The 10,961-nt window shown below is 51.5% G+C and overlaps 1 protein-coding gene across 1 annotated transcript in view; it reads right to left on the reverse strand.

Moving 5' to 3' along the window:
• GYS1 (glycogen synthase 1) overlaps window positions 1-10,741 on the reverse strand; it is a 17,045-nt gene extending 6,304 nt beyond the window's left edge. Inside the window, exons 1-11 of the mRNA XM_019658155.1 lie at window positions 10,423-10,741; window positions 8,748-8,929; window positions 6,531-6,722; window positions 5,427-5,612; window positions 5,041-5,185; window positions 4,075-4,192; window positions 3,705-3,825; window positions 3,332-3,438; window positions 2,123-2,182; window positions 1,954-2,032; window positions 186-437 (exon numbers count right to left, since the gene is read on the reverse strand). Of these exons, the coding sequence (XP_019513700.1) occupies window positions 186-437; window positions 1,954-2,032; window positions 2,123-2,182; window positions 3,332-3,438; window positions 3,705-3,825; window positions 4,075-4,192; window positions 5,041-5,185; window positions 5,427-5,612; window positions 6,531-6,722; window positions 8,748-8,929; window positions 10,423-10,540 (1,560 nt within the window). The 5' untranslated portion in view covers window positions 10,541-10,741. The remainder of the gene's footprint in view (window positions 1-185; window positions 438-1,953; window positions 2,033-2,122; window positions 2,183-3,331; window positions 3,439-3,704; window positions 3,826-4,074; window positions 4,193-5,040; window positions 5,186-5,426; window positions 5,613-6,530; window positions 6,723-8,747; window positions 8,930-10,422) is intronic.
• Window positions 10,742-10,961: the final 220 nt, after the last annotated feature.

Genomic DNA, 10,961 nt, shown 5'->3' on the forward strand with positions numbered 1-10,961 from the left:
AGCATTCCCTTTGTGTTCCAGCACATCCTGTGCCTTCACACTTCCACCACATAGCCCCAAGACACTTTGTTACTGTGTCCTCCCAGGGGAGATAACTATTATCATTCCAATAGGTCCCAGTCACCTGAGACACTCCCCGAGAGAGCTTTACAGATATCATTCCATCCGGCCTCAGTTTTCCGAGACACTCTCTCGACTAATGGGTCAGAGGCTAATGTAGAGGGGTGGTACCGGAATCGGCTATAATGCAACAGATGGGAAATGTGAAGCCAGGCTCCCCCTACCCTCCTGCCATGCCCAACCCACCCAGCCAGTACCCTCACCTTGACCCTGTCGGCACTACTATTGAAGAGGCCAATTCGGCGGATGGTGGTCAGGATGGGGTCCGAGGAGTCATCCAGCATATTGTGGGTGCACACAGGGGGAAAAGACTGCCGCTGTAAGGGCCACAAGTGGGATGGGTGTCAGATAAACAACATGCCTACCTTGAGGATCCAAGGAGACTACAATTCCCACCAAGCTGTGGGACAACAAGCCCAAGAGATTACCAGGAGTTGTAGCTTTCCTACTTGGGTCTATCTGTAAAGGTTCTCTTTTCCCTTTCACCACCATTAGCTAAAAAGAAACTATAATTCCCAGCTTCCTTTGAGGCAGAGCCAGTGTTAACATGCCCCACAGGCTACATGGACTTGTAATTGTCTTGTTCTGTACTCTTGGCTTTGTCTTCAAAGAAATCCAAAGGAACTATAACTCCTCCCAGTCGATGGGGGCAGAGACTGTGCCAATATGGTAGCAAACTCCAGGGGCTGCTGGAAGTTGTACTTTCCTTATGAAAATCCTGGATTTCTTTCTCTCCAAGTTCCCTCTTTACTCTCCATCCTGTGATTTCCTCCACCTGCACCCCCAACAGAGGCCCAAAGAAACCACAGTTCCCAAGAGGGGAATTCCCACTGAATTTTTTCCTGCATTTCCCACTGGAGGAGGACAGAGCTAAGTGTGATGGAAGTCCCAGGAGACTGCTGGGATGTATAGTTCTTTGCAACTGTTCCATCATTTCTCTCATTTAAAGTTATACTCACTTTCAGGCTACTTATTTCAGGGGCCCAGGAAACTACAACTCCAAGCAGCCCCAAGGCTGAAACATGCCCAAGTGAGGCCAGAAGCACTTCACACCTTGTTTGTGCAATTTGGCTGTCTAGGTTTTCATTCCCTAGGAAGTGGCTCACCAATCCTGACCACAAGTATCAAAGACCAAATTAAAAAAGAACTATTAACTCCCAGAAGTCTCTGGGGCAAGAGAAGAGGCAATGTAGCAGAAAGACCCAGGGGCTGTTGAGAACTGTAGTTCTCATTTGGTGACTGACAGTTTTTTTCTAAGGTTTCCCATCCATCTAATTCCTTTAATTTCAGGAATCTAAAGAAGCTACAGCTCCCAGGGGTGTTCAGGGACTAAGACACAACCAGTGGGATAAGAAACAGTGGTTGCTGAGTTTTCATTATTCTTCAGGGAGTGTTTTAGCTGACCTCCTGACTATCCCTAAAGAGGCCCAACAAAATTACCACTCCCAGCACTCTCTGGGGACAGAGGTGGAGTTAGTGTGCAGCAAGGCCCAAGGACAACTGGGAGCTGTAGTTCTCCTTTTGTGGCTGTCTTGATTTTCTAAAGTTCACCTTTTGTCCATTGACCCTGGAGACTCAAAGAAACCATAATTCCCAGCAGCCCCTGTGGCATAGTAAGCCATGGGAAAGCATGCTGTCCTAAGGGCTTCTAGGAATTGAAGTTCTACCAATGAAGTTCTATACCCTTCGGTGGACCTCAGAATTGATCCCCTTAGTAAGGGCTGCCCAACAAAGTAGAACTCCCAGCAATCTCTGGGGTCAGAACTAACATGGCAAGCTGCCTCTGAGGCTGTTGGGAATTGCCATCTCTTCACTCAGGGATACAAACTATACCTGTGTGGCAAAGATGGCTCTCTTCATCATAGTAAAGTCCTCCTTGTCCAGCATCTTGTTCATGTCTGGGAGGCTCCCCCTGCAGGGCAAGCAAGGGTATGCATCTGAGAAGGGGTGAAGAGAAGGGTTAGGGACCAAGCAGGTGCAAGGCTGAGGGTGGGGCACTCACACCAGCAATGATTCGTAAAGCTTCCTCCCGAACTTCTCCTTCACTGTGTTGGCCGTATCCCTGGAAAGAGCAGAACATCATCACATATACTCCAGCCATTTATTGTTAGGCTACTGGGGCAGCTAGGAAACTGAGGTCTGAGCAGAGAAGCCCTGGGGACACCGGCTGGAGGATGAGATCCAAGGGAACAGGCCCTGAAAGGCTTAGATCCCTCGTGCCTTGCATCGGCTGTGTGGCCAGGGATAGGTGGTCTTCTTTCTGACTTCAGTGACTCATCAGTCAGACAGAGATAAAAATAGAAACAACCTCAGAGGTTTGCAGTAAGAACTCAATGAGGTCATGACAAAAAGTGCACAGTGCCCAGCACACAGTGAGCCTTCCAGAAATGTCAGCTATTATTAGGACCTGTACTAGTCCTGGCTGTAGCAAAGCTAAGTCCCATTTTATAAAAAGGGAAAATTATGTTGAGAGAAGAAAATTTATGTACACAAATAAAGCTAGCAAATACAGCACCATTGACCTTCCTCTGCTCACAGTCCTTCCATAACTCTGGCCTGATTTCCTACCCCATCTGCTTAGGACACGCTGATTTAGTCCCACTGGCCTCCTTGCTGTTTCTCAAACATGCCTCAAGGCCTTTATACTTGCTGTTCCCCAAATACACACAGGGCTCCCTCCCTTATTTCCTCTATTTGTCGCCACCCAATGGCACTTTCTCAGTATGGCCTATCCAGAGAACCCTATCTTATATTCCTGTGCTTTTTATTTTTTTTGGCCAGAGCACTTTCTAGAGAATTTTTTTAGAATGTAGGCACAATGAGGGCAGAGATTTTATCTTTTTTGTTCTCCCAGGGCCTGGAACAGTGCCTGGCATACAGTAGGTGCTCAATGAACACCTGATGGCTAATGAATGGGTTTTACAAATGAGGAAACTGAGGCTCCGAGAGGGGGAGTGGTCACAAAGCCACCAAGGGTCAGTGGCACAAGTTGGACTTTGCTGGTTTGATATCAGAGCCCTGGTTAGGCTGTCGCACTTATCATGCCTGTGACTTCTTATTGCCCCCAAGCTGGAGGCATTAAGCAAATGACTTCACTAGGAATCAGTGGGACAGGACGTTCATGTTATGTTACAGATGACAAAACTGAGACTCCAGGAGAAACAGTGGACCCAAAGCACACAGCTGGGATCCTGAGCCGAGGGCTGCTGACCAAAGCTGCTTGCGCACGGCTTGGCCCTTGAGGGTTTCCACATTGAAATTGTTGGTCCGAGCCGGCATGATGAAGAAGGCGACTACTGTCTGCTCACTGCCGTTGACCTGGGGCAGAGGAAAGGGTTCACGTGGGAAGAGGCTGAGGCTACCCACCCTATTCTACCCCCAAGACCACTAGGATCCTGCCATGCCCCTTCATATCAAGGAGAATTATAGGACAGAGTTACCATCCCTACATCTTCTTTCTGGGTCTCTACACACTCCCCCTCACACAGGGGGTTTCCTACCCCAACCTCCCTGGGTCTCTGTTCTCGCCAGTTATGTACTGATTGTCTCGTCCTCTCTTTGTCCCCTGGCAGCCCAGGCCTTACTCTGAGCAGATAGTTGAGCCGGGCCAAGGCCTCCAGGAAGACGTCGGCCCCTTTGTTGGAGAACTCGTAGCGGCCAGCGATAAAGAAGTACAAGGTCTTGTCCAAGTTGAAGTCCAGGTGCCTAAAGAAGCCATAAGTTAGCGTGAAGCCCTGGCTCTGGCCTTGAGACTACAAACCCCAGAAGCTACAGGGGCAAAGAACATCATAGACAGTACAGAGGCATCACGGAGACTCCTGGGACTTGGGGTTTTTTTTTCTCCTTAGTTGGGGATCTCCTTCAATACTCAGCTCTTGTTCTGGCATTCAGGAATTCAAGAGGCTGAGCTCCCAAGCCCTTCTCCCTTAAGACCTAGAGATCTGGCCCACATACCCATAAAAATGGCCCCGCACAAACTCCTGGATTCGGGCCTTGCTCTGAGCATGGAGGTTCTGGAACTCATGCATGGCAGAGAACTTCTTCACATTCAGTCCATTGGGAGTCACGATATCTGGGAATGAGGGAGAAGGCCTCATGATTCATTTCTTCATTCAGATCAATGTGGTTGAATGAATACATGAAGGAAAGACCCTTTGCCTTTCACAATTTCTTTTAGTAGCTCCTCTGTGAGTTCCCTTGGTGACCCAGCTGCCCTGCCACTCAGATGCCTTCTTGCACGATATTACTTGCTTATGTTCACAAGCATAACTACAGCTACCATCAGCCCCTGCAAATGACTAACCAGACAGAGAACTAATCTACATTGGGGCTTCTGGGAGTTGTAGTTCTTTTGTTTGACCAATTCCACCCAGAACTGAGAATGATTAAACATCCCCCTCCTGCTTCTCCCAGAATATACCCTCTATCTTCAAACTTCCTTTAAGGTCACAACCACTTTTCTGTCCTCACAGAAATTAAAGCATATCAATGAAAAATTATAACCCCCATCAGCTCCTGGGGCAAAATTCCAGAAATATAGGGCTGACCCACCAAAGGCCTTCTGGAAGTTGTAGTTGTCACTTTATATCTATTGAGAATTGATGCTATAATTTGGGAAGAATAAGTGGTTCTATCACTGCTTTTCTCAAAACCAAAATCCAATGAACCTTCATCCCCTTTCAGAAGACCAATATCTACATCAGCCAATAAAAGAATTTTACCATTTCTGAAATTAAAAACCAAGAAACTACCATTAGCCTCTAGGGTGCACAGCCAGGCAGCCTCATAGTTAGGCCCCCAACCTAGGGCCTTCTGGGATTTGTAGGTCTCTGCTCTTTACAGTAAAAAAAACTGGTATGGGCCTTGGCATAGATAGTCAACTGCCTCATTCATGTCTAGGAGTCCCAGCCTATTACCCACCTGGTTTCCTCTTGAGTAGGTACTGAGCCTCGATGGCAGTAATCTGGGACACAGTAGTGAAGACGTGAGCGCAGTGGGCTGCTGCCCGCTCCATGCAGTAGCGGTGATAGATTTGCCTCTCACCAGCTTCCTTGTCCACATTGAACTGGGCAGGAAGAAAGGGCAGTCAGGTTAGGCGAATTAGATAGAAGACTAGAGGTCCAGACTCTGGGATCCTGGTGGACGTTGGGGCTGGAAGCTGGGCTCCCAGATCTGAGGGAGGAGGGGCTAGGGACTTGGACTCCTAGGTCCTAGGAAAGGAGGGAGATTGATTCCTGGGGCTTTGCAGACAGCTTTGGGCTGTTTTGAAACACCAGCAGCCCCCATCTGCCACACTCCTAGCTCACATTCTCCAGGTTGTTGTAGAAATCCACAGCACCGGCACACAGGTATCGCCCCAGCAGCGTGGCATGGGTGGTGAAGATCGTAGCCACAGGGAGCCGCCGGGCACGGCACAGGCAGAGCCCGACGCCCGCCAACCATTCGTGGAAGTGTGCAACCACATGTGGCTTCTCCTCGCTCTGGGCCAGGAACTGTGAGGCAACAGGGATAGGGCGACTGTGTCTCCACGTGTGTTGTGAAGACAACCAGTAAGCCCCAACGTGGACCAGGAAGCAGGGGAGAGGTAAACCTATCACCACTACTGCACAGGGTGGATGGTGCCTCACTGTAATCCCCACAGGACAAGGAACTGTAAATCCTTGAGACAGCTGGACCAGCTGACCTTATCCTTAGATGCTGATGGAAACTAGTCTTATTTTTGGCCAAACTTCTAAGTCCCAGTAAGGCTGAATTGGAAAGACTGAAGTTTAATGTCCCCAAGTCCTGGGGACTCTTTATCTCAACTTCAAGTAGACCTGCACCCGATATTGGCTAAAGGATTATAGCTCCCAGAATGCCCTAGAAACAGCCAATTCATAAACTGTTTGTCCCAGGGCATGGGAAACGAAGTTTCTTTAGCCTTTTAAAACCTAAAAGGTGGTCAGAACCAGGTTTCCTGGTTCTCAGATAGGCTGGGGTTTCCCAAACATCTAGGGCCCCCATCTGAGAGCCAAGTCCAACCACCATCAGACAAGTACTACAACTCCCAGAATTCCCTGAAGTGAGCCCTCCAGCCAGGCCAACCTCCCCAAAAGCTAATGGCTCTGAATTCCTATACTTAGAAAATAAGACTGAATAAAGCTGGGGTTGGGAGTTAGGATTCCTATATTTGGAAGACTGGAGAGAATGAAACTGGAGTTGGGAGTTTGGGTCTCTGAGGAAAGAAGAGTCTAGGTCCTTGGATATCCATATCCCTGAAGGTCCTTGGATTAAAGGATCTACAACTCCCAGAATGCTCTGGGAGAAACCAGCCCCCCTGTGACCACCATCCAGCCCCTCTGGCCAGGGCCATTGTAGTTTTGGGCCTAGGGTCGAAAAGAGTGACATGGGGCACCAGCAGCGGGGCCTACCTCACCCAGGAACCAGGTGGTAAGGAAGCCAAAAAGGACGGCATCGTTGGCCTCACGGTCGTACCAGGGCACCCCAATGCTGCAGGTGTCCCAGAGTTCCCCCTTCCAGCGCTCCAGGGCCCAGGCTGAGGCCCCCACGTCCAGGAGTACCACGAGGGGGCCCCCCTCAATCAGCCAGCGCCCGAAATACACCTGGGGAGACCCACAGGGAGGCTTAGAGATTTGACCACAGTCTCTGGGCACAGCATCTATGCTGCTCCCACCCACAGGCTTACTGTGTGGGCTTACTACCTGAGTTCTTCCACCCGTTTCTGTATCTGCTGCTGACTTCTCACCCATTGCCTTATTTCTCTATGTGCTATTTGTTATTCTCACCACAATCTTTTTCAGTCTCTGTTGCAACATTTTTCCTGTCCCTTGCTTAGTTTCTATAACGGCTGCCCTCTCCCACCCATTGTCTCCTTTCTCTACTTATAACCACACATTTCGCTTATCCTGCCGGTGTCCCCACTGCCTTGTTTTTCCACCCTGCTAACCATTTCTCTGACCTGCTGCCTTGTCTCTCTGTTTGCTGCCACATTTCTCTCCCAAACCATCATGATAGCCTTTGCCATGATCTTTTCTTTCTGCTGCTAATTCCTTCCACTAGGTGCTTCTTTTACTGTGCTTGCTGCCACATTTCTTCCACCCGCTGCCTTGTTTCTGACCCATTCACCATAAATTTGTTATCTACTGCCTCTGTCCTCTGCCCTTAGGCCCATTTTGTACTCTGTAGGTACATTTCTACCACCATCTTCCCTCTGTCCCCACCCCAGGGCTACATTTATCTACCGACTGTCATGTTTCTAAGCCTCGCTGTCTCATGGCTACCCTTTCTACATTTCTCTGGTCTGCTTTTCCTCCTGAGACCATGGCCTAGGTTCTGGGCCTACTGCCACAGCACTATCTAGCTGACAAGCCATCATCCTCCTCCCCAACCTGTCTTTTCTCAGCCTTGGGAGCCTGACCCCGATGCCCCTCCCCCTCCCAGCTGTTGTCTGCCCTTTTGCTGGGGGCACTATTCTTAGGCCCCCAGCAGTGGGGAACAGCTGCCATGGGGGAGGGCTGGGCTGCTCTAGGGTTCCTTGGGGACATGTCTGGCCTGACTGGGCTCCAGACCCCACCCCAAACCAGAAGCTGTGAATGAACGAAGGAACCACTGTACCTCTCCCTCCCAAGCCCCAACCTATCTGTACTTCAGCCCTGCTGCCTCGTGGTCCTCTCCTTGGGCAGCAGCCATCTCTCTGTGCTCATCCTTCAGCCCTTATACGGAACTCTCCCCTCCTATCTTTAATCCTTGGCTCTGCTCATCCGAAACTCTGTTCCCTAGGGTTGCCTGCCAACCTCTCCTCCCTTCATCAGTATTCCGTCTTCTTCTCTCCTTCTAGGTCTTTCTCTCTGAAACATCGGGCTGCCTCTCTTCTGTATCTAGACTAGCCTCTGTCTCTCTCCACATTGCTCTAGTCCCTGGGGGTGGGGGAAGCCACTGTCACCTTTTGGGACACTCAGTCTGTCTCCATCCACCTCTCGTCCTTTGTCTGCCTGTCCACCTTGCCCTGAAAGTCTCGTTGTTTACAGTAATGATGATGATGATAATAATAACCACAACGATAATAGCTCACCCACAGTGATAACTTCATGCCAAGAACTGGGCTGAAGACTTATTAACTATTTCATCCTCCCAACAACCTATAAGGCAGATGCCATTAGCTAAGGTCACACTGGCAGGAAGTACAGAAGCTGAATCTGAACGTCAGGCTCTAAAACCCCTACTCTGACTGCCTGCCTCATGCTAAGCCTACCTCCTCTGCGTTCTGGCTGTCTGTCTGTCTTTCCATCTAGCTTTTTCTCTCTCTCTGTGTCTGAGGATCTTGGCCTCTTGGAACCACGTCTCAGTCTGTCTTGTCCCTGTTGTTTTTCTGTCCATTTGCTAATGTCGCATAGGTTGGGGTTTACCTGCCCACTTCATGGGATCCTGCATCTGTCTGAGTGTCAATCTTAACCACTCTATGTCTGCCTGGGAAAGTAACAGGCCATCCTGTGTTTCTGTCCATGCCTCCCTCTCTCCTTGGGGCTGTCCCCGGAATCATCCTCCCACACCTGACCCCTTTTCCATCTGCTGCTCTCACCCTGACTGCAGGCACCCACCTACCTGCCCTTGGCTGAGCCATGTCCCACCTTGCAGCCCTTGCTGTTCATGGAGTCCAGCGTCCTCTTCAGAGATGGAGTTGGGGGCTCGAGCAGTTCCACCTGTGTCCTCACGCCCTGCTCCGTGTACGGTCCCACCAGGTAGTAGTTGTCGCCCCACTCATCCCCCGTCACCTTCGCCTTCGTCTGCAGCACCGTGTAGATGCCGCCCACTGTGGGCCCAAGTGCATGAGGACAGACCCCAGCCAAGGTCCACAGGTTTGGACCCTAGGGCAGGGTTGGGGGCCATGGGTGGTGCTGAGGCCCTGGACCTCTGGCTTAGAGAGAAGAGGGGACTGGGAGCCCACACATCAAAAAGAGCGGGTGCCTAGGGGGCTAGAGGGCAGTACTCCTTGGCCTAAGAGAGAATAGGGCTAGGTTTGGGACTTTTGAGGGAGGAATGGGCTCAGGCTAGACTGCTGAGCCTAAGAGAAGGGGCTGAGGGCCTGAGCTTCTGGATCTGAGGGAATTAGGGGTTGGGGTCCCAAGGATGACAGAGCTGACAAGGATTACCAGAACCCAGTTTCCTGAGTTCCCAGTTTACAGGAGCTATGTTTAAATTTTCATTTAGGCTCTAGGACATGGTAGGTCCTATTCAGTTTCCACAGTTGCCCAAGAGAGGCAGGAAATGTCATTCCTAGTCCCCCAGGAACTCTGCTGACTTGTCCCCCAGTCTCCTCTCCCCAACTGGGAACATAGGCAGGCGGGGCCCCCATGCCCCTCCCAGGACTCCACTCCATATCCAGGAGTCTAGGCCCCCAGCTTCCTTACCTCCTGGAGTTTGGGCCCAGGTGATACATGGCTCTGGGTTTGCAGGACCCTCCCATGGTGTAAGACCCAGTCTCTGTCTCTCCCAAGACTCAGCTAAGCAAAACCCCAGCTCCCTCTCTTCTGAGGAGACAGACTGCCTAGCACCTGGGCTTCCAGACCCACCTGGTTCTCAACACCCAGAACCTCAGGGCCTCTGGAGCCCGGGACACAAAAATCCAGGGCTCTAGCCACTCCCATCCCAGGGCCCGGCCCCTGACTAACAGGACTTCCCAGCCTTCCCTTATTCCAATATCCACAGGTTCTTCTACTTCTAGGAATCCATAGCTCAGGCCCTCAGCTCTTTTGGAGCCTAGGCATTCAGGCCCCAAACTCTCTCCCACCCTCGGATCTAAGAATTAGGGTTTCCAGCGCCCTCCCATCTTTACTCTCAAGTTACCAGTTCTCCCATTCTCCCATCACCACTTATGCACCCTATCTCCCGGTCAGCTCTCCCAAATCAGGAGGGTCACACTTCTGAAACCTAGCCATTTCCAAGGATTGCTCTAAGAAGTGCCAGCCCCTATCTCCTTCCCTGTTCAGGACCCAGGTCTTTGTCTCTCGGAAACTTCCTTCGGAACCTAGGAATTATATTACCCGCCCCCTCACCCCCCCCCCCCCCAGGACACGAGACCAGGGCTTCCAGCCTCTTTTGATTTTAAGTCAGGGGACTCATCCCTACCCCTCCAGGGCCCAGGAGACATATCCCAGCCCCTCCCCAAAGACATAGAAGTCATAGGCTCCTAGCCAGGAACCCACCAGCCACGTTATATAGCCCAGTCCCCCTATAACTCAAAGAGTCCCCGGACCCGTCCCCGGCTGCCCTTCTCTTCTGGGCCCGGCCGCCTGGCGTGCTCACCCTTGTTGGCCACTTCCCAGGCCACCTCGAAGAGCACTGTGTTCTCCAGGTCGAAATCATCTTCCCACTCCTCCAGTCCTGGCAGTGAGGACATGGACAAAGTGCGGCTAAGAGGCATGGCCGATGAGGGAGGGGGGCTCCAGGGGCCACAGGTAGGGGCTCCGGAGGAGTCTGAGGAATGCACCAAACAGGGAGTGGGGTCAGGTAGCTGTTGCCCGGAGGGAAGCTTGCAATGCCCTCGGCTTCCTATTGCACGACCGCACCCCTGCCCTGGGGTGCTCGGACCTAGGCAGGAGGCGGCCGCAGCGTCACTGAGCCCTGTAAGGCCCCTGCAGTGAAATCTTGCGGCGGCCACACCCCCTGGCCATCGCCATTGGTCCGCGCTCGGGGGCGGGGCTCTCACGTCTCTTCATTGGCAGATAGCGTATTTGCCCCGCCACAGGCGTAGCGGTCGCTGCGCTAGCTGATTGGCCTTGAGCTCTGTCAATCCGAAGCTTAGTGGGGGTGAGGGAAGTGGGTGGGATAAGGAGGAAAGAGAG

This window comes from Hipposideros armiger, unplaced genomic scaffold (assembly GCF_001890085.2).
Source record: "Hipposideros armiger isolate ML-2016 unplaced genomic scaffold, ASM189008v1 scaffold_283, whole genome shotgun sequence".
NCBI classification, from domain to species: domain Eukaryota; kingdom Metazoa; phylum Chordata; class Mammalia; order Chiroptera; family Hipposideridae; genus Hipposideros; species Hipposideros armiger.